Source organism: Sarcophilus harrisii, chromosome 6, assembly GCF_902635505.1.
Source record: "Sarcophilus harrisii chromosome 6, mSarHar1.11, whole genome shotgun sequence".
Lineage (NCBI taxonomy): Eukaryota > Metazoa > Chordata > Mammalia > Dasyuromorphia > Dasyuridae > Sarcophilus > Sarcophilus harrisii.
Window position 1 is genome coordinate 194,956,609 of NC_045431.1, and position 23,655 is coordinate 194,980,263.

Here is a 23,655-nt window from a genome sequence, read left to right on the forward strand (position 1 = left end):
CTTGTAACCAATGACTTGCACACTGTGAAAATTTAATATTTACTAAAATAAATTAATTATCCTTTATGGCTTTGTTCATTTTTTGCTGACAACTCATTATTAAAAGTGATTTTTTTTTTAAAAGAAGCAGTTTAAAAAAATACCACTGAAGACTTTACTCCAAAGTAAACAAGTGACAAGTCACTCCAAAATGACATCAATCAACCACTCTTTGGGTTCTGGCATTCAGTGAGTTATAAGTTCACTTGTGGTTCCCATCTCTCGGTCTAATCCCCTAGAGTATTAGGAAAGACTATGTCAAATGTTTCACTAAAACCCAGGTTGTACTATGTCTATGGCATTTCCTTAATCTATTAACCTAGTAACTTTCTCAAAAATGGAAATGAGATTAGTCTAGCATGACCCATTTTTGAAGAAATCATGCTGGTTCTTATGGAATCACTGTTTTTCTTTTGGTCATAAAACATCACTTAAGAATAAGTTCCAGCATGACTCTTTCCAACAATGAGATGATTGAGGCCAGTTCCAATGCTCTCGAGATGAAGAGAGCCATCTACACCTAGAGAGAGACTGTGGAACTGAGTGTGGATCACAACATAGCATTTTCACTCTTTTTGTTGTTGTTCACTTGCATTTTGTCTTCTTTCTCACTTTTTCTCCTTTTTGATCAGATTTTTCTTGGGTAGCAAGATAATTCAGCTGTAATATATTTACATATATTAGATTTAACATATATTTTAACGTAAATATTAGATTACTTGCTATCTAAGGGAGGGAGTGAGGGAAAGCAGGGGAAAATTTGAAGCACAAAGTTTTGTAAGTGTCTTTGTTGAAAAATTATCCATGTATGTTTTGAAAATAAAAAGCTTTAATAAAGAAAAAAAGAATAAGTTCCAAAAACTTAATGAAAGACAAACTCACTGACCTATTCTTAAAATAACCTAGACATTTTTCTTTGCTAAAAAAAAAAAACAAAAAAACAAATCATTTGCTTATCTCTAAACCTATTTATTGAACATGATTTTCTGGTGACATACTAATTCAATTAAGTTAGATCTCCTCATTTATAGTGACTTCACATTGATATTACCTATAAATGCCACAGAAATCCTAAATACATTTAAAAATATTTAAAAATCATTGTCCCCAAATTGAAAATACACATATTATGCCTGAATTTCATTTCACTATCAATTAATATCATTAAGATGAAATGATCACCTGATCTCAAGGTTCTTACCATTTCTACACTGGCAATCACCTTTATTTTATTGGTTAGCATCAGGTCCAGAATATCAATTCACCTTATTGCTGATTCTTGTAAAATGAAATTATAGCTAAGGAGAGTTATATATTCATTAGATTTTCTGACTTCCAAATGACAAGAATTAATGTAGTTCTCTGGAGAGTTGAAAACTTCCAGTGTTATAGCTTTGTCTAGAATCTGTTTCATCATCTGTATTCTCTTTCTGGGTGGTCAGTCTGTTGACTACTTGAATTCTAGTCAGGAATTCCTGCATTCAATTCTAGTTTTAGACACTTTCTAGGTATGTGACCCTTGAAAAGTCACTTAACTTTTTTTTGCCAGTGTATTCTCATCTGAAAATAGAGAAAACAATAGCAACTAAACTTACAGGTTTGTTTTAAAGACAAAATGAAATAACATGGCTAAAATACTTTGCCAACCTTCAAGTATTTTATAATGTTAGCTATTATCATTTAGAACTAGATGATGCAGTAGATACACAGTGCTGGCCTGATTTCAGGCCTGAGAAGACCCGAGTTCAAATCTACTATGGGCTAGAACTCTGAACTTGAAACAAAGGATTCTTACAAGGTACTAAAGTCAGTGGAATTGATAGCGACAATAGTTATCTAATTCAGCATGGTTCAGTATGACTGATTTAATCCTACAAGGAGATGTTATGGGCCAGAAATTGAAACAAGGTACTTGCTAAGTGGAATTGAGGAGACAATGGTTAAATCTAGTTTAGCACTGATTTAATCCTACAACAAATAATGGTTTCCTAGTGATATAATAATCCGTGTATACTCAGTGTGGAGCATATAAGCTAGGAACTTTAGCCAGGAGAGACATTTGGATAGAAGGCAAAGGACTGGCGGCAGGAGCTTAAGCTCTCAGAACCAAGAGGAGAAATTCAATTCGATCTTCCATCTTCCTGGAGGCTGGCCTGAACTCCTGCACTTCCCCCACTAAGACCAAGACCAGATTGAAAGGCTCTCCTGAAAGCTGCCCAGACCCAGAAAGGCGATAATAAAGGATCTGGACTCTAAGAAAGCTAATGAGGCCCCAAGAAAGGAGACAAGACTTTGGAAGAGATAATAAAGGATTTGGACTTTAACCCCTAGCTGCACTTCGGTTGATTACTGAACTGAAACTAAGGCTGCCTCCAGAGACCCCAAGAAAACCTCAACAGAGAACATTACATTTTAGAGAGAACATTACACAAATCTGATTTCAAAAATATTATATCAGTTGATCTTCATAACACCTCTTTGAGTTCATTGCTAAAATTATCCCTATTTTATAAGTGAGAAAACAGAGGCATAAAGTATTTAACTGACTTGCTCAGGATTCTACATGATCTAATATTTGAAAAGTGCTTAGCATAGCATATGTCATGCAGTAGTTGCTTAATAAATACTTGTCCCCCTAAAACAACATAGATGCCATTTTTCATTCTGATGATCTTCATCAAATACTCACTATCACTAGAGGGAAAATACTTTCTCATATAGTTTGTAGGTTTCTTCCCAAGAACATGAGTACATATTCTTAATGGAGTCCCACAACCTTTTAATCTTTCCCCTAAAATAAACATTCTTATAGTTATATTCCTGACAATAACTCCATCGTCATCAAGGCTCAAAGATGCCCACTGGCTCCAATTTACCTAAGTGCATATAACTAATATTTTCTCATAAAAATTATTTCCTAGTAAAATGGTCTCTTTATTAAAAACAAATTATATTCTATGATAAGTCAAAGGAGTTTGGATGAATAAATCCTCTATTTCCAAACACTGGAAATATCTGCTACAGATAGTAGTTGGAGATTAGTTCTGAGATACTGAAAGAAATGTAGTTTCCTTATGACTGCATTTTTTACTACCACAAACCTATGAGTTATTTATTAAATACAAGAAAATTATTTGTGGACTAAAAATGGATATGGTATTATGAAGTAACAGAAGAACAGCCACAAATACAATCTCACTGAAGATCAGCCTTGAAAAAACAGTAAATCCCCATTAGTGTAGGACCCTGAAGCTTGGCTCTATTTTATAAATCAAAGTTTACTACTCCAGAAAAACTTTGAGTTTTCTAGTCTTTGTCATTTTTGTAAAAGGCTGTTTCTACTTTAGATCACCCCCTCCACTTTCCTGATCCCTCCACCATTACCCTTATCAGCCATCTTGCTGCTCTCTGAAAAACACCTGACCTTCTTCTACATTATTATATATATAGTATTTAAAGTCACTATAAAGGAAACTCAAGATTGGGGAAAGCCTGATATAACATGGATGTTGGATTCCAAAAAAACCTTCCAAATGATCATCTATCATGTTTCTTCTTCTGACAAGACTTCAAATTCATCTTGCCCATGCTTCTCCTCCTGGTAATTAAGTATCCTTATCCTCCTGGGTTAAATTCTGAAGCTGTTCTAAAATTCTAGGATACTTATGTTTAAAGTATATCAAATTTTTCCTTGACTCCTATTTTATTTTTCCTCTTTTTTTCCCCTTCTACTTGTTCTAATTAGTATTTCAAGTTGTGAAATTTTCTTTTGTGTGGTAAAATATAATCAAAATAAAGGACAATTCTTTTTAGAGTTATTGGCTCTTTTGCTTCTCTTTGGGAATCTCTATATGCTCCCCTGCCTGACATAGCCTATGACGTATCATTAAAAAAAATTTATTTAGAATTCATGGATTTAGAACAGGTAAAGAGGTCTCAAAATACTCAAATGAATTCATGAAGATTTAATAAAGAACTGAAAAATAGAAATGGCAAATTAAGCACTTAACTCTGATTTTTACAATTCCTCAGTTTTCTCTTGGTGTCTGAATTGTGATTGAAAAGGCTGGAAATAGCATGGACTGCTGCTGAGAAGACAGAGTTCTTTATTATATACTATATCACAAGGGATCATAGACATTTTCCTTTCTTCTCCCCTTAATAGTTTTGCTCTAGAGATGGAGGGAAGAAATACTCATGTGAAACTCTGAGTCCTGGGTCAACTGATTTTTGACAGATTTCATTAGTGATCAGTTTATAGAAGAATAGAAAAGGAGAGGCGAGGAAATAACACCTCCACATTAGAGCAGCCCCCTAAATTCAACTGATCTGCTAGAATAACTTTATAGCTAGTTTCCAATTAGTTCAAACTCAAATTAATTCTCAGTATTTATTTAATCCCTGTGCTCTGGGCTCTTGGTAACACTTATCAGATCTTGTTAGAGACCCTACACTGAATATCAAAGTTAAAATTATCCTCAGAAGCCTCAGAAGGCATCTTCCCCCAAATAAACTTGACCAAGGAGCTATAACAGACTACTGATTCATATTAAACACAGTAGTTCAATAAAATTTCTAGACCAAGGTTTGGTTCCAAACTGAAATCCTTGAATTGTTCTCAAATGTGTGTGTATGGGGAGTATTTGTATGCACAAATAGGTATGTGTACATATATGTATATACAAAATATGTGTGTGCATGATCTCAATGCTGTATATTTTATTCAAAATTTCCTTCCTGAGAATTTCTAGTTCTTCCAGGTGAAGAGAGCTCAACTTTTTAAAAATTCAAAGCCAAAAAATAGGCTGGAAAAATGAGCAAATAACCAAAAAAATCTTATTATCAAAAGCTACTATGATGTCAGGGAAAACTAAGACATAAACTCAGAAAAAGATGACAACATGCAAACAGTCATAAACAAAGCCTCAAAGAAAAATGGCCCAAGCCCAACAAAAATTACTGGAAGAATTAATGAGATCAAGTAGAGAAAAAATTGGAAAATTATTTAAAAAGAAATAATAGTGTAATAAAAAAATGTACAAAAATACTAAATAAAATAAGATCTTTGGGGACAGATATTAAAGAGGTACAAAAATTCAATGAAGAAAAGAATTCATTAAAAAGTGGAATTGGCTAAATGAAAAAAATGCTCAAAATCTCACTGAAGAAAATAATTCTTTAAAAATTAGAATTTGCCCAACTGCATGAGATTTCAAAAATCAATTTAATGTTTCCACTGAAGTAAAAAAGGCAAGGTTAACACTCATAATCTCTTCCAAAACAAAAAGCAAAAACATACCTAATTAAAGGAGCCAATAAGGAAAACTACAATGTGTTAAATGGTACCATAAACAATGAAGTAATTTTTAAAAATTTTATAGCAAGTTTCTTTGATAAAGGCTTTATTTCTCAAATTTCTGAATACAGAGCTGACTCAAATTTATAAAATAAGAATAATTCTCTAATAGTCAAAGTACATAAACAGGAAATTTTCAGAAGAAATCAGTTATTTATAATCACTACTAATTAGAGAAAGGTAAATTAATATAAATCTGAGCTATCACCTCTCCCCATGAGAAATGACAAATGCGGAAGGGATTAGGAGAAAAATAGGTACACTAATGAAGTGTTGGTAAAATAGTAAACTGGTCCAACCACTATGGAGAAAAATTTGGAACTATGCTCATGGGGCAATAAAATTGTGCAGACCCTTTAATCCAGAAATACCACTGTTAGGTTTTTAACTCAAGAAATTAAAAAATAAAGGAAAAGAACCTATGTTAAAAAATATTCATAACAGCTTTTAAAAAAATTAATGGGAAAGAATTGAAGGGATATTTATCAATTGCAGAATAGATGAAGAAATTGTGGCATATGATTGTGGTGTACAACTTTGCTATAATAAGTGATGAGGGGGATGATTTCAGGAAGTCATAGCAAGGAATCTATACTATGAATTGATGCAAACTGAAGGGAAAAGAATCAGGAGATCATTATGCACAGTAACAGCGATGATGTAATGATGCTCAGCTGTGAAAGGCTTGACTACTCTGGTCAATGCAATGATTCAAGACAATTCCAAAGGCCTTATGATGAAAAAAGGCCATCCACTCTAGAGAAACAACTGATGAACTCTGATTATAAAGTACAGTTTTCTCATTTTATTTTTGTTGCTTTTTAAAAATACAACTGATATAGAAATAAGTTTTACGTGATTTCACATGTATAATTGATATATTGCTTGACTTCTCAGGAGTAGAAGGGAAGAAGAGGATTTAGAACTCAAAATATAAAAAGAAAAGAATATTTAAAATAAATAAATAAATGATGCATTTTAAATTAAAAAAAAAAAAAGAGTTCCTAGTTCTCTCTTTTTCTTCCATGTCTCAGTCCTGCTTGAGAAGGCAATTTATAGAGATTATACATGTGAAGTCATGCAAAGCATATTTCCATATTAGTTATGTTACCAAAAAAAAAGACCAAAAAAAATTCATGAAAAATAAAGATTCAAACATGCTTCAAATCTGTATTCAGAGATCCTCAGTTTTTTCTCTGGAAGCAGTTAACATTTTTCATCAAGAGTCCTTTGAAATTGTCTTTGCCTATTTTCCTGATCAGACTAGCTAACTCTTTCCTAGTTAATCACTATTACAATATTGCTGTTATCGTGTATAATATTTTCCTGGTTCTGCTTACTTCACTTTATATGAGATAATATATGTCTTCCCAAGATTTTTCCAAAACTACTCTGCTCATCATTTCTTATAGCACAATAAAACTCCATCATAATATATAATATACTACATATTATATATATATATATATATATATGTAATACATATATATATAATATACTACAACTTGTTCAGCCATTCTCCAAAAAGAATGGCTATAAGTATTTTTCTCCAAATAGGTCTTTTCCCCCATTTTTTGGATATTTTTGACCTTCAAACCTAGTAGCGGTATTTCCAGGTCAAAGAGAATACATAGTTTTGTAGCATAGTTCCAAATTGTTTTCCAGAATGGTTATAGTAGTTCACACCTTCATGAACCATACATTAGTGACCCAGCAATTAAACTCTTGAATTTTGGGGGCATGTCTGTTACTAATCTTTACACACAATAGCTATTCTCTAGGTTTCTGAATATATGTATGTACATATCCATGTAAAAATGTGCATTATATATATATATATGTCTATACATATAAGTGTATATTTATGTATGTATGTTTGTAGATATATCTATTTATATGTAGATAGATAGATATCTCCAAATATATTCCTATCAGCCCTTTTAAAGCATACTCTCTAAATGATCATTTTTCCTATTACTCATATTCTAAACTGGGGCCTAAAAACCTAAATCCCACACTCAGACTCATCATCTTAATCAGCTGCTCAGTTCCCAAATCCATTTTTGTCTTCTAAAGACTGGTCTTAAATGTTCAGAAGTGGTACAAGCATCATGATATCCCTTTGGTATTCAGTTTCTTGCTCAGAACTTCATAAACACTAGGACTGCTTTCTACATTGCCTGTAGCAATATCTTCTGAGCTCCGGTGAATCACCAAAGTCAGTAGTTTGACAGATTTGGGGAGGTTTGCTGTCACAATTTAAGTACATGTCCTGATAAGAAAGAAGACCTTTGTCTTCCTGCTATTGAGTGAGCAAATAAGGCGTTAGTGACTCCTCAGCAGAGAGTCACAAAGCATGCTATTTGTTGCTTTTTCCTGTGAGCCTTCCTTACTGGGTGATATCCCAGCAAACAGCACCTATAAATCCACATGATTGCTCCCTGAAACTACTTTTCCTTTAGAAAATCCAGCTCCTTTCTGTAGAGGCAAGAAACTGGAAAGTGAGTAGATGCCCATCAGTTGAGGAATGACTGAATAAGTTATGGTATATGAATGTTATGGAATATTATTGTTTTATAAGAAACAATCAGCAGGAAGATTTCAGAAAAGCCTGAAGAGACTTAACACGAGCTGAGGCTAAGTGATGTGAGTAGAACCAAGAGAACATTGTACACAGCAACAATAAGATAATGTGATGATCAACTCTGATGGATGTGACTCTTTGCACCAAAGAGGTGATTCAGGCCAGTTCCAAAAGACTTGTGATGGAGAGAGCCATCTGTACCCAGAGAGAGAACCTGAATGTGAATCACAACATAGTGTTTTCATCTTTTGTTGTTATTTGCATGCTTTTTTTCTTTCTCATTTGTTTCCTTTTTGATCTGATTTTTCTTGTGCAGCATTACAAATGTGGAAATATGTATAGAAGAATTGCACATGTTTAATATATATATTGGATTACTTGTTGCCTAAGGGAGGAGGTAGAGGGAAGGAAGAGGGAAACACTAGAACAATAGGTTTTGCAAAGGTAAATGTTGAAAACTATCTTTTAGAGAAAAAGAGATTCATAGATATTTCCTAATTCCAAGTATTTAAAAGTCATTTTCCGCTTTATGGCTTTGTGATATATTTCACTTTCCAATATCTATTTTTTTTTATTTAATAGCATTTTATTTACAGGATATATGCATGGGTAACTTTACAGCATTAACAATTGCCAAACCTCTTGTTCCAATTTTTCACCTCTTACCCCCCCACCCCCTCCCCTAGATGGCAGGATGACCAGTAGATGTTAAATATATTAAAATATAAATTAGATACACAATAAGTATACATGACCAAAATGTTATTTTGCTGTACAAAAAGAATCAGACTCTGAAATATTGTACAATTAGCTTGTGAAGGAAATCAAAAATGCAGGTGTGCATAAATATAGGGATTGGGAATTCAATGTAATGGTTTTTAGTCATCTCCCAGAGTTCTTTTTCTGGGTATAGCTGGTTCAGTTCATTACTGCTCCATTGGAAATGATTTGGCTGATCTCGTTGCTGAGGATGGCCTGGTCCATCAGAACTGGTCATCATATAGTATTGTTGTTGAAGTATATAATGATCTCCTGGTCCTGCTCATTTCACTCAGCATCAGTTCGTGTAAGTCTCTCCAGGCCTTTCTGAAATCATCCTGTTGGTCATTTCTTACAGAACAGTAATATTCCATAATATTCATAAACCACACACTTTCCAATATCTAGATACAGATCAGGATCCCTTATCAGATATTTTCCAGTTGTCCTTTCACCATCCTTTAAAATAATCTTAAATAATATTTCATTCCTCCTAATAATCCCAATATTAGAGTACCATTACTTAATCCCCTTTACTTTCTCTTTCAGAAGGGGAACCAAGCTGCACTTTAGATTTAGATGAATTTTTTAATGCATATGTGTGTGTGTATATGTGCATTCATGACTAAGTTTTCTTGGCAAAGATACTGGAGTGGTTTGCCATTTCTTTCGCCAGTTCATTTTACATACAAGGAAACTGAAATAAACAGTGTTAAGTGACTTGTCCAGAGTCACACAGCCAATAAGTATCTGGGGTCAAATTTAAAGTCAGGAAGATGATGACTCTGGGCCTGGCACACTATCCATTATCCATTTCCTGCAAAAGGTTTTTGCTGTCCAGATTTGTTGAAATAAAATTCTAGGTCCTTTATAATTTTTCTATCAGTCATTCTCTTGGAAAAATGCCTCCAAAGATGTCCTTTATATTTTTCATCCTTTCGCAAGCCTTTTACTTTAGCATAAGTATTAAAAGATCACAGCCATACTTGTGATAGTCCATAACCTTTTGGAATTTCATCTCCACTTCCCAAGAACATTAAAAATATTGATCAGGAAATAGTTAAACAGAAAAAAAAACAATTCTTCTAAAATATTTCTTAAAGCAATTCTTTATGATGCTGAGAAATTATGCTTGATACATTATTATAGAAGATAACCAAGTCATATGTGAGTTTCTGAGAGAAGGGAAGAAGACGGAAGATGGTATTTATGAATCTGACAAATGGTTTTTATCTTATGGAATTCCTTTTCTTCCTTATTTTGTACACATTTTTCTTTGATCCAGGGGAAGAAAGGCAAGGTGGAATTTCCCTATGTTGGTAAAATTCCCAAGCTTGGAAGAGCAGCAAGGGCCCAGAACTGGTAAGAAGACAAGGGGGGCAGAGCCAAAAACGCAACTTCAAAGTCACTAAAGAGTAAAGAGTTGACTAGTTCTTTGCCAAACCAACAAGCAATGGCAAGCAGAGACCTGCTCCTTAAATTTAACTTCTTGGCAGTCCAAGAGAGGGCCAAGCACTTTCTACCATTCTCATTAATGTCAAAGTTGTTTTTGCAAATTGTTTTCTAGGGACATGAATAGGAGGTAGAATAATGAAGGAAAAATGATTGGAGGGAAATATTTTTTATATTCTTCTAAAAAATCTTTGTCTGTATGTGCACCCAAGTGTGCAGAAAATGAGAGTGTATTTCCCCACAGTATTAAGAGAACAGCACAGTATCAGGAGCAATCAGTGATTAGGTAGGATCAGATTCAATGACTACCATTTGGGGGAAGTCCTGTAGTGCTGGACATAAAATGACTTCTTAGTGAAGAAGAAATCTGTTTATTTCCAGTTCTCCTTTTTATGTGACTAGCTTAACTATTTACTAGGAGTTCATTTTTAAGGCTTCACTTTCTCATTGTCTATTCTCTTTAACTTATTACATAAAGAAAAATTTAGGGATTTCTCCCTCCAAAATTAGAATTTTTCGCCCTGAAAATATTTACTTTACTTTCAAATGGATTTCACTCAATTTTTTCACCCATCTACCCACCCATCCACTCATTTGTGAAATAGCCATTGAGCATTTGAGCACAAGGCTCCTTTGTATTCACAACCATTAATCCAAATTTATAGTAGAATGCACTAAATGCTATCTAGATAAATGCTCAGGTTCTCTGATTTGTCCAATGGAATGTTATAACCATGGGGCTTTTGAAGTGACTCCAACAGGAAACAGACAAGAGGAGTTGGCCAATAATAGATCATAATAATGAACCTTTATATTAGGAGAGCACTTTCAACTCATATATATTCATCTTTTTATGTCCTTAATTAGTATTTAGGAACAGAATTAAGAATCAAAAATCTCATAACATTAAAAGTAGAGCTTTAATGCTATGAAAGCTAGTCTGGAGCAGGATTTGTTAAGGATATGAGGTGGGGGACAGGAGGGACAGGATTTGTTTCAAGAAGTGGTGGAGACTAAAAAGAAATCAAGCAAAGGAGACCTTTTATTCTTTATAAAATCAAAGTCACAATCACAGACAAAAGAGTGATGATGGGAAAGGAGGATAGAATTAGGATAGGTATGAGGACAGGATGGAGTGGGGGAAACTGCTGAGTTGACAAAAATGCCAAGTCTTACTAATTTAAAGGAATAGGGCAGTATGGGCTGTTCTGAATGATCAATTTTTAAGTTGCATTTTATGACTTACAAAGCACATTCTCATCATGCTGTTAACAATCTTTCCAAGCATAGGTCTTGGCAGACCTGCTTTCAGGAAAAGATAGAACACCATTGTAATTAGCTGCAATCTTAGGCACACAGAACATTTATATGCTCAAATCCCAACCCTTTGTTCTCCTAAGGGAGATGATCAGTCCCTTCCTTGATCTTATTTTATAGTTCATTGCTTTATAAATTTTTTCCTCAGCCCAGCCCAAGCTGGATGATCCCATCTTCCTAATGAGTAACTGCAAATGATGGAAGTTTTACTTGATTTACAAAGATAGACTTTCTAGTCTAAAGAATTAGAGAATGTTTAATATACTCACTGGAGAAACATGAAGGAAGAGGAGAGATTATGGGCAAATAGGGAAAAGCCTCTCTTATTTCCAGAGAGGTCTTCTTTCATTCATGATCCCTTTTCCATGATGGGCTCATTCCTTTAGAAGGTCAAGGTTCCTTTCAGATGGAGCCATAAATAACTATAACTGTATTTCTGCTGCAATGGGATGTAGAAAAATGTTAACAAAGAGTCTGCACTGCCAGACTCTGGACTTCTATGATCAAATCCTTTAAGTAAATACATCTTCTTTAAAAATGAATCCTCCTAAAATGTGAGAGTTGGAATTGGAATTTTGGGGCTCCTCCCAGGTCTAAATTTCTGAACCTATGAAGATGTCATTGACCAGAATGCTATTTTGTAGAGCCAAACTAGTTTCCAAGAATTCCTGTGAAAATTTTTCATACAATTCTTCCAAAACTCAAACATATTAGTTTTCAAATATAAGCAATCGTTTCCCCTTTGCAGAGAAAAAATAGGAAAAATGTTTTCACTCTGCATCTAAAATCATGGGAAGGGGTCCCAAATCCCATCACTCTTTTTATTTTATTTTTTGAAGCAGGGGCTGTAGTTGCCAAATGCTCTTTCTTCTGACTTGCTGAATTCTCTGTCTTGAGGAAGGGTTACTTTTATTGCTAAAGTATTTCTTGACTAGCCATTCAGCTATTCACCCATTCAGCTATTCAATGGATATTTCCTGAATGCTGATTATAAGACATGGTCCTCTGGGAGACAAAGAGGTCTAAGAACTATTTTGGAAGATATGTTATAGACACAAATAATTACAATATAAATCAATCCTGGGATATGTGACACATGAATGGTATCTGCACAGTTTTATAAAGAACAGAGGCAGATGGGAAAACTGACCTAACTTACTTATAGATAAGTGATGGGGGCATGCATCAGGGCTAAATAAGATTTGATCTAGGGTTTAATGAGCATGTAAGATGGGGTAGGCAATGTTGCAGCCCAGCTCATCAGCTTCTAGGTTTTAGAGAGCATGCAATGTCACTCAGAGATGTATGAATGAATACAACTGCTTTAATAATGGCAAGAAGAAAGAGATATAGAAGTATTCACATCACATTTACCATGTAGCCACCTGCTATGCATCAGGATGCTTGAATTTGGATTTCTGAATAGACTTATGCAACTGGCAAACTAAACAGTATTTGTGAGCCCAAGATCAAAATCAAGTTAGGCTAGTTGACCCATCCCACTATAGACCTTTAAAAGAAGAAGTTCCTAAAAGTAATAGCAATGACTGACTACTAATTAGTCCTTTTCCTAATTTCATAATAGTCATTTATTTAGTGCATGTAAGATGTCTAAGAAAAGAGTTAGAAAAGAAAGAACAACACTTCAATTATCATTCCAAACAAAATCTATTGATCTTTTCTTGATAAGTCATGCATATAAATAAATCTGTATATTTCCCTCTTAACTTTGAGACTTAATGTGAAAATCATTCTAGAAAAGAAGGGTCAAGAAAATGCAAAAACAAAGGTCCTGATTTAGAAATACACAATGAGTAATAAGAAGTGAATACAACTAGGGACACAAGCATTGGATCCATGGAGAGTAGTACAGATTAGTTGAGAAAGCTTGGCATTTTATGGCAAGAGATTTTGATTTCCAGCTCTGTTGCTTAGTTACTATGTCATCCTAGGCAAGTAATTTAATTTTTTGTGTCTCATTTTATTCATCTTTAAAATGGAGATAATAATAATATAGTGCATAGGTACCAGACTATAATGAGGAAAGTGTTTTATAAAGTTAAAGTATTATGTAAATGTGAATTATCAGGAAGTGATGATAACAACTGATAATGACAAAAAGTATAATAGAAGAGGTAACATTACCGATAGACTGAAGAGATGTTAGGGTCAAAGTATAGGGGTCCTTGAATATTGAGGTCCAATTACAATAAAGACATAAATTTAATCAAGATTCAAATGATCCAAATGAGATAAAATTCAGCTATGTTAAACTCCACACTGTAATGTGCTCTCCATTCCTGTGGATTCTTTCTTTCCTCATATGGTCAAGTTTAGAAACATGGAAGCCACTGTAGCTTACTAAAAAGAGCCCTGAATAAATCATCAAGATATCTGTTGTGAATTCAACTGTGCCACTTTACTACTTGTTTGATCTTAAGTAAATCACTAACAGTTTCTGGGTCACACTTTCTCCATTTGAAGAAAAGAAGAAGTTACAGTAGATGGGTTCCATGATCTTTTCCAGCTCTAATGGTCCATTATTTCACACTGAAAAGAAATTAACTAAATTTCTGTCTGGGATATATGACATGAGTTCTTAACCTGGGGTCTGAAAATTTTAAACATATACATATTTTACAATTCATATTTTATATATTTAAGAACATCATTCTGCATTAAAACTTTCATACATACATATATACATATGCATATATATGTATATCCATATGTGTGTTTATTTATCTATGCTTAATTGTAACCTTCTTGGGAGGAAGAGAAAAATAAAGTATAAAGTACATAGCAGAGAACAAAAGAAAACCTATAAGGAAGCAAAGAAAAGATGGACAGTTCTGAACACAATGTGTAGCATTTATTATATAGACTTTCTTCAAATGGAAATTTATTGCTTTATATTTTGATCCTCTCTTATGTTCTGCTGTGTATATGACAATTTTTTTTCTTATTTTGTATTAAGTTTAAATTCATCCATTCAGCTGTTCAATGGATACTTCCTGAACACTGATTATAAAGCATGATCCTCTGGGGAGACAAAAAGGTCTAAGAACTATTTTGGAAGATGGGGTATAGACAGAAATAATTTAAAAAAATCATTCTAAGAGGAAATTCATAATCTTCATCAGACTACCAAAGGGACTCATGTCACACACAAAGGTGAAAAGCCACTGGTTTAGAAAGACAAACTCCTACCCCTGCATGTGAAAGAGCTATTTTATACTTTAAAGACTGCCAAAAGTGAATTACTGAGGTGATGTAAAGGTTGACTTTAGTCACAAAAGTGATTTTTTTTCTTAGCATTTCCAAAGCCTCCACCTCGCTCAGCTTCTTTAATAACACAGAGCTGACACTTCTATTGAACGTTTCCTTCAGTTAAGTGGCCTTTATGATACTTGTGTGGATAACCTGTTTTCCTGTTTTAATGGGTAGGATCAGATTGGGCAAAAGTCAAATTTTCGATTCTAATTCAGCTGGAATAATAACATAGGCAGCAAAGGGATAGCAGGAGCAACTCAATTTGCATTTGTTATGTGCCAATATTACCTATGAGGCACTGAGAGATAAAATATAAAGGTAGGGAGGGGGAAGAGAGAAAGGCAGAAAAAGAAAAGAAAGAGAGGAGAGAGACACACAGAGAAACAAAATGTGTGTTGTGTGTATATGTGAGAGAGGGGGGAGAAAGAGAAAGAGAGGGAGGGAAAGAGGGAGGAAGAGACACAGAGAGAGACAGATGGGGGAGGAGAGATGGGGTGAGAAAGAGATGAGGAGAGAGAAAGGGGGAAGGGAGAAAGAGAGAGGGAGAGAGGTAGGGAGAGGGGAAGACAGGGAGGGAGAAAGGGACAGAAATAGAGAGAAAAGTGGTCTTTCACTTTCAAGTGTAAATTGGACCTGATGAGATTCCTTCCAGCTCATATTCTTGTATTCACTTTATCTTTTTTTAATTTTGGTTTTATTATCTTCAGCTAAAAGACTGTCACAAAACTCACAGAGTTGTGAGTAGGTTCAACATGACCCTCAAGAGTAAATTACTTCATTAAGGATAAGTTTATAACCAAGGAAAAATATAAAAAAAATTTCTGAACTAATACAATAAAAGAATTTGGACCAATATACTTTCATTCTCATTGAGTATTAGTGTTGAGAAAGCTTTCATCTCTGATTTTCAATGCAGTCAAAGGCAAACAGAAAGACTCAAAGTTTGGTCTATTTATCTGTGCCAAAGAATCAGTCAAGTTCTTTTTCTGGGATTGAACTTGATTGAATATTAGCTGGAATTATGCTAAAACACTTCTGGCATAGATCCAAATACACAGAATAAAATAATAATAAAAAAAAATAACAGGACTTACTTTCTAATTCAGGGACACTACAAACACATAACTAGAAGATGCAATGTTGTCACATACCTGCCTTCTGCATTTTAAAACTTTGGTTTACAAGACTGTAATCTTATATCTTCCTGTTGTGCACATGCTATTTTAAAAGAAGTTGTGTGCTCTCCAATTTGATTTGTTTCTTTAATTTTATGACCAATAGATAAATCAATACATCAAAATTTTGGTGTGGCTTGGTTAATTTTGTAATCAATCATCTCTTGACTAATAGGATCAGATATTGGGATGTTAAAAAAAAAAAAGAATACTAAAAGAACTAAAGACTAAGAGACAGGAACAAACGAGTGTTGCCAGATGCAGCAAGGAAGGTGTGATTCCATTTAGCTCAATTAAACTCATATCCATTAAGTATATATCCTAAGCACAAGACACTGAAATTAAACACATATTCATTAAATATCTATACTAATCACAAGGTACTGTTCTAGACACTGTGCACATAAAGGTGAAAATATGATTTATTCCTGCCTTCAGGCATTCTACAAGTCATGAGGATGAGACATTTACATGGGTAAATATGCTACCAGTTAAAAGGCATTAAATACATTAAATAAAGTTCAGTTCAAAATAGGCAAGAAATTTAGGGAAGTAGGGTGGGGGACAGAGAAGAGTCAAAGATTAATTCCACATTTCAAACCTGAATGACACAGAAAATGGTATTAATTAGCAGAAAAATAGAATTAGGAGACAGGTGAGATTGTCAAAGAATAGGTTTAGGGGAAGAATAAAAGTTTAATTTTTTTTCACTTTTTTTTTTTATTTAATAGCCTTTTATTTACAGGATATATGCATGGGTAACTTTACAGCATTAACAATTGCCAAACCTCTTGTTCCAATTTTTTACCTCTTACCCCCCCACCCCCTCCCCTAGATGGCAGGATGATCAGTAGATATTAAATATATTAAAATATAAATTAGATACACAATAAGTATACATGACCAAAACGTTATTTTTGTACAAAAAGAATCAGACTCTGAAATATTGTACAATTAGCTTGTGAAGGAAATCAAAAATGCAGGTGTGCATAAATATAGGGATTGGGAATTCAATGTAATGGTTTTTAGTCATCTCCCAGAGTTCTTTTTCTGGGCATAGCTGGTTCAGTTCATTACTGCTCCATTGGAAATGATTTGGTTGATCTCGTTGCTGAGGATGGCCTGGTCCATCAGAACTGGTCATCATATAGTATTGTTGTTGAAGTATATAATGATCTCCTGGTCCTGCTCATTTCACTCAGCATCAGTTCATGTAAGTCTCTCCAGGCCTTTCTGAAATCATCCTGTTGGTCATTTCTTACAGAGCAGTAATATTCCATAATATTCATATACCACAATTTATTCAGCCATTCTCCAACTGATGGACATCCATTCAGTTTCCAGTTTCTAGCCACTACAAAAAGGGCTGCCACAAACATTCGTGCACATACAGGTCCCTTTCCCTTCTTTATAATCTCTTTGGGATATAATCCCAGTAGTAACACTGCTGGATCAAAGGGTATGCACAGTTTGATAACTTTTTGAGCATAGTTCCAAACTACTCTCCAAAATGGTTGGACCCGTTCACAACTCCACCAACAATGCATCAATGTCCCAGTTTTCCCGCATCCCCTCCAACAATCATCATTATTTTTTCCTGTCATCTTAGCCAATCTGACAAGCGTGTAGTGGTATCTTAGAGTTGTCTTAATTTGCATTTCTCTGATTAATAATGACTTGGAGCATCTAAAAGTTTAATTTTTGATATTTATTTAAAGTGTAAGCAGACTTTCAGATGCTAGTAGCTTGAGATGGGACTGAATCTTTGGGGAAACATTGAAAAGATTGAGGATGGAGGTAAAACTTTGGGAATTCTCTGAAAAGAAGTAATAATTAAGTCCATGAGAATGGATGAGATTATCAAGAGGAAGAATATAGAGTGAAATTTTAAAAATATATAAACTTGGATAGAAAACATCATATCTTTATTTTCACGAGTGAATTGAAAATTCAGTTATTCTTTTATTTAATACATTAACCTGAAAAGGAATCCACAGGCTTCAGCAACTTGCAAAAGGCTCATGTTGCAAAAAAAAAAAAGGTTAAAATCCACTGGCCTAGAGGGAGAAGAGAAGAGGGCTCATTCAGGACAAAACTGTAGGGAAAACATATATTTAAGAGGCTGGAAGTGGAAGAAGCACTTTCAAAAGGGAAGAAAGGAGCAATCAGAAAACAAAGGAGGAAAATCATTTTTAAAAAAATACAAGACCTTGAAAGAAAAGAAAAAGCAGGGCTTCAAGAAAGCAAAAAGTTATCAACAACATTAGATACTTTTGTGGGTACAAGAAAAATGAGGGCAGAAGAAAAAATAAATTTTGCATTTGGGCACAAGGAAGTCATGGATGGCCTCTGAGAGAAATGGTAGAATAATATATCAAGAGAGTTGTTGAATCAAGATAAGACATTGACAACATACCTTTGAAATCAAAGATTTAGAAAGTCAGAAATTAAAGGTACATGTATGAGAGAGATGACTTTTGGCAAGAGCAGATGAGACAGAAGGTCCAGAAAGAAGAACATCACTTTGGTAAAGGCAAAGAGGTAAATCACTTCTTTCTCTGGACTGGAGAGAAAGATAGGAAGGGAGAATATTCAGTGAGCTCCCAAAGTTCCCCATCTCACTCTCAACTAATTGACAACACTGCTCTTTTTTTTATTATACAGTACTTAATATATGTCCTGGCTAATAAAAAGAGTATTTTCCCCTTCTTGACATGAGTCAATCAAATTTAGGACAAAACATCCTCTTTAGTGTTAATCAAGTAAACACATCTCACTCCTTTCTTCCAGTTCTTGTAGGAGAGCAACCCAAAAGATCAATAGAGTCCATTATGTCTTATATCTTCCCTAAGGCAATGAATGACAGACCAGCAGATTAGAATGGTTCTTCTTCCTCCCATGAAACATAAGAAATTGTTCTCAAGGTTAATGACTGACCAATTATGAATACAGCATGATTGTGTCTACTGCATATTATAAATTCCTGCAAGAAAGAACTATTTCAGAAGTCCTATTGCCCCCACAGAGATACCCTTTTTCATGTCCCATCTGATGTTTCTCCCTGACTTGTCTTGTTACAATGTATAGAATAAGATCTTTTGCTGATTTATATTCTCAAGTATAATAAAGGAGGCTCTTTCCACTGTGTATGGGTCTTATCTTCTCCAAACTTGTAGAATTTATATTTAAATTTAGGGGGAAAAATGGATTTAGGAATGGAAAAGAAGAGAAGGAAATCATCCTTTAAAACACTGGCTTCATTTTTTGGGGAAAATATAAATAGAAGAAAGTTCCCCCAAAAATAAATCAGTGAAAAATAGAAACTTATTGTTACATATTTTGAATCCTCCTTCATGTTGTGCTGGACATATGACAATGTTTTGTTTTGTTTTCCTTTTCTGTTTTTCTTTTTCCATTTTGTATTTAGTTTTAAATAAATATTTAAAAGAGGATAAATCAATGGAAAACACATACATAAACTAAGTTGTTTTGAAAAGTCTGTCTTCAAACAGAAGGTATTTGAAATAACTCTACAAGACCTTATTTCCAAATCCATTTTATTGCTAATGAGCAATAAAATTGTCCAAGGCAGTAACCATTAAAATTGTGGTATATAAAGTGTTTTATAAACCTTTAATATAGTATGTAAATGTAAGCTAGTATTATAATTATTATTATATGCCAATGATCATGCACATAATTTACATTTATTGTAGAATTAAGAAAGAATGACAGATTTAATGTTAGAGTATTTGGAATTCCAGAAGTTATAAAATTTTACAGTGGTAGAATAGCAGTGAGAACTTTTGAAGTAAAAAAAAAAAAAAAACTAAATTAGAAAGTAAAGCAGATATCTGATATTACAAAACAGTGAGTATGCAAACACAGTTTATCAATCATGTTAGCACCTATATTTGATTTCCCATTTATTCCATTCTTCCATGACCGACTCCTCCTCTCCTTTTATCGTGGTCTAAAGGTCTGCAAGGAAACTGAGCTAAGAACATTCTCAAAATTCCCTTTAAGATTCCACAAATCCTAATCCAAATCAAATCAAAGGCTTTCAATTCTTAAAATATCTTTTTAGTTACTTCATATATGGTCAATCACTTTTCAAAAGAATACAATATATCCTAATTTGTCCAAAACAAAACAACAAACACTTTGTGTCCTACAAAGATTCATATTTATCCAGAGGAATCATGTAGGGCAAATTTTCTAAGTTTTCCTAATTTGGTTAGAAATTGAGAACTTAACAGGAAAACCTTAATGTGAATTTGCTTTAATGGGATAACTCTAAGAAACAAAGGACTAGAGATGTCTATTCTCCTGGGTCTACAGATGAACTCGTTTTAAGAAATTTTTAAATTATCAGCTGAGTTTGGGCATGATTTCCATTCTTTTTTTAACCTCACACTAGCGCAGTCTTTTTCAACCTTTGAAGGAATTTTATTTATTAAATTATGGAATACTAAACAAAAATTGTAAAATTATATTCTCTATAAAATCATAATAAAGGGAACTTTCTATTGACTTCAAGGCAGTGTTAACTATATTAAGAGGAGGTCTAACATTTTTTATAGAGAGCAATATTATTTTTCACAAAAAATAGTGATAATTGAGTACTAAGGTTGCAGATGGCAATTATGAAGATTGTTCTTTCTCAGTAAAAAGGTGAAAGCCAGATTTTGGGTATTTGAGGAGTGAGAGGGCAATTACTCTTTCTAGAAATTTAACAATTAAAAGAAGATGAGCTGAGTCTTGAATGGGGAGTGTAGGAGGCCTAAGTCAGAAGGGAAAGCATTAAAATGCTTGTGGGGAAGTGAAGGAGTTGGAATCACATATAAAAACCATCAAGGTAGAAGCCAGAATGCTACATATGGTACATAACACAAAGGCAAGTTTGGCTAGAATGTAAGAATGCATAAAGTGAGGAATGTGAAATCAGTCTGGCCAGATAGGTAGGAGCCATATTATGAAGGATTTTCAATGGCAAACAAATGAGTCACCAGTCTACATTGGTGGGAGCAATTTCTGTACCATATTTTCCAAAACCTATGAAATCACAAGTTAACTTCCCTTAAAAATTTATACTGTGTAAAATGGAGATGAATCTATATCAACTATCTATTAATCATTATAGTAGCTTGAAATGTGACTGAACCCGATTTTTTGCTACTATGGGATAATACAAGAGGGACAGGTACCACCTGGGACAAATTTTCCTGCTCTGATGGTTTTCTTTGTATACATTCTCAAAGCTTAGATGCTTATAACCTTTTTTCTGGGATTTTTTCCCTGAATTTTAGCATATAATTCTCTTAATATCTAAGAGCCTGAATCTAAATCTTATATATTACTAAACTTTCTGAGATGGTTGGTCCCTGACTTCCAGAGGTAAGGCATTTGAGAACTCTATATTATTATGGTCTACCTCTCAAAAGAACAAAACCTACTTGATCCAAAGGAGAGTCTACACAGTAGTAATCCTTGTTGTTTTACATGTAGAAGGGGAAGGAAGTGGGTAGTGACATTCCAGTAAAGATATCACTTCAGAATGTGATTCCAAAGACAGTTAGACACTAAGGTCAATCCAGACAGTCCAGTTGTGACTAAGAAGACTAGAAAAACATATAAGATGCTACAGAATCTTGCTTATGTGTCTGCCCTGAGTTCCAATTAGTATATCAGAGTTTAACTCTTGAACTATGTTCAACTTGTCTGATATTTGTTGCCTCTGTGACCATGGGCAAAAAATGTCCCCAGGCTTCAGATGTAGAGAAGTATGAGTAATACTCCATTCTGGGCACAAGAAATAACTTTTAAAGAGGGCATGGAGATGGGAGACATCAAGGGAAAGGATAAAAACAGAACAGATAACTGAACATTGTCCATAAAGGTAAGTATTGTGAAATAAGATTAGAGAAGTAAGGTAATGTCAGACCTTGAAGGCCATTCAAAAAGGGCCTTAAAAATCATGATAAGCAGCTAATACTTTATTTAGTCAGTAGGAAGCCTCAAGAGCTATTTATCCATGTACTGGATCTCTTAGAAAGAATATTGAAATCAAGGCCCTGTGGGAATTATAAATTTTTGACATAGCTAAGAAGGAAAAGCAGCAACAGAAACTTCTTCCCAATCATGGGATATTCAGTTTGGTCAGAACAAGAATAAGAGAATGGCTTCATCTCAGTTCATCTTCAGAGAGCTAGTTTAGAGGAAAAAAAATCAAGGTTCTAAGCCACTTATTCATACTAAGCACAGGTAAATCTCATCAAATGATCCTTCTCTCTACCATACAACCTCTATATTTTTTGCTTTCCATCTTTCTAATGCTAAATGGCCGATCTTCCACATTTTAAGATCTTTGTCACTTTGTTGCAGGAAAATTGCTATGTAATACACACACCAATTATGGCCTAATATTTCTTTCTTGATGCTAGATGGAAATTTATAATAATGCAGTGGCTAAGATTCTAAAACATAAGGCACAAGAGTTGTCATCATCTTTGTAATGACATTAGTTAAGTATTTGCCTACCTTGTTCACCCCCCCAAAAAAACTTGATTATTTATCATTTTGCATTTTATTTCCTGACAGATTTTTTGAAAAGGCTTGAAAATCATTTCCCAATCACCTCAAATTTCTAATAATATAAATTCTAATAATAATTTAATTTCATTCTAATAATTTAAACTGTTATTTAATATAGTGTGAATGAATATCTGCAATTTAACCTTAACTGGCTTTATAACTTACTCTCAACAAAATAGAAATGTCTGCAGTACCAATTTAGCAGCATGAATTGGTTCTTCAAACCACTATTCTGTTTGCTAGGGATAAAAAGCCCATGACTAGGTAAATTCACCAGATAAATTTAAAAAAAAATCTTATCAATACAAGTTGCTATTTTAGCTCTCAGAAATCACACTAAGACTTATCTACCCAAATTCTAACTAGACTGAAGTAGTTGGTAAAGTGTTCTTTTTTCTTCCCTCATTTTTCCAACCAATCTTAATCTTTTCCTCTATCGCTTCAAAAATCAATTATTTTTCACATTTTATTAAGAGGAAATAGTTCCCGAAAATTTCAAGTCCCTGGAAAAGTCCATGTTTCCAAAAAAAAAAAAAAAAAAAAGTTTTCCCTTTATCCCTTTACCTCAATCATTCCACAATTTCTCATTTTTAACAGAATATCAACATTGTCATAACTTACCTGCTGCCGAATTTCTTCTTCCATTTTGACTGGAGACCCCAATTCTGCAACTTGCTTAACTCCCTCACTAGCATAACCTCCATATTCCCACAGCACGTAGTTCTTGGAATGTGATCCACCAATAATTGCTGACCAATGGTTGGCCCGTCCTAAAAAAAAAAAAGTTATGACTTAGTTATTGTTGGCAAAATTAATGTTTTATTAATTAATATGTAATAATTAATACATAAAGTGATTCAAATTTGTCTGGGGGCATGCTGATAATATACAAAATATATTTATTCTTTGCTGTTAAGAAATCCACATAAAATTGGTAAAAATAACAGAGTAACCATGGTAGGAAAGGCCCAAAGCCAAACCTAAGAAAAATGAAGTCAAAAAAACGTGGTATTTCCCATATCCCTTTCTGTGACTTCTCTCTTCTCTTTTAGGCTCTGGATCAAAAGTTACAAAACACTTGGCTCAAACCCTGACTCTTCTCGTTA

The 23,655-nt window shown here is 33.9% G+C and overlaps 1 protein-coding gene across 2 annotated transcripts in view; it reads right to left on the reverse strand.

The window, feature by feature from the left end:
- The window catches only part of SPON1 (spondin 1), a 353,898-nt gene that overhangs the window by 150,387 nt on the left and 179,856 nt on the right, over nt 1–23,655 (reverse strand). For both annotated transcript variants that reach the window (XM_031942871.1, XM_003773516.4), the window contains exon 6: nt 23,171–23,319. In XM_031942871.1, the coding sequence (XP_031798731.1) occupies nt 23,171–23,319 (149 nt within the window). The remainder of the gene's footprint in view (nt 1–23,170; nt 23,320–23,655) is intronic.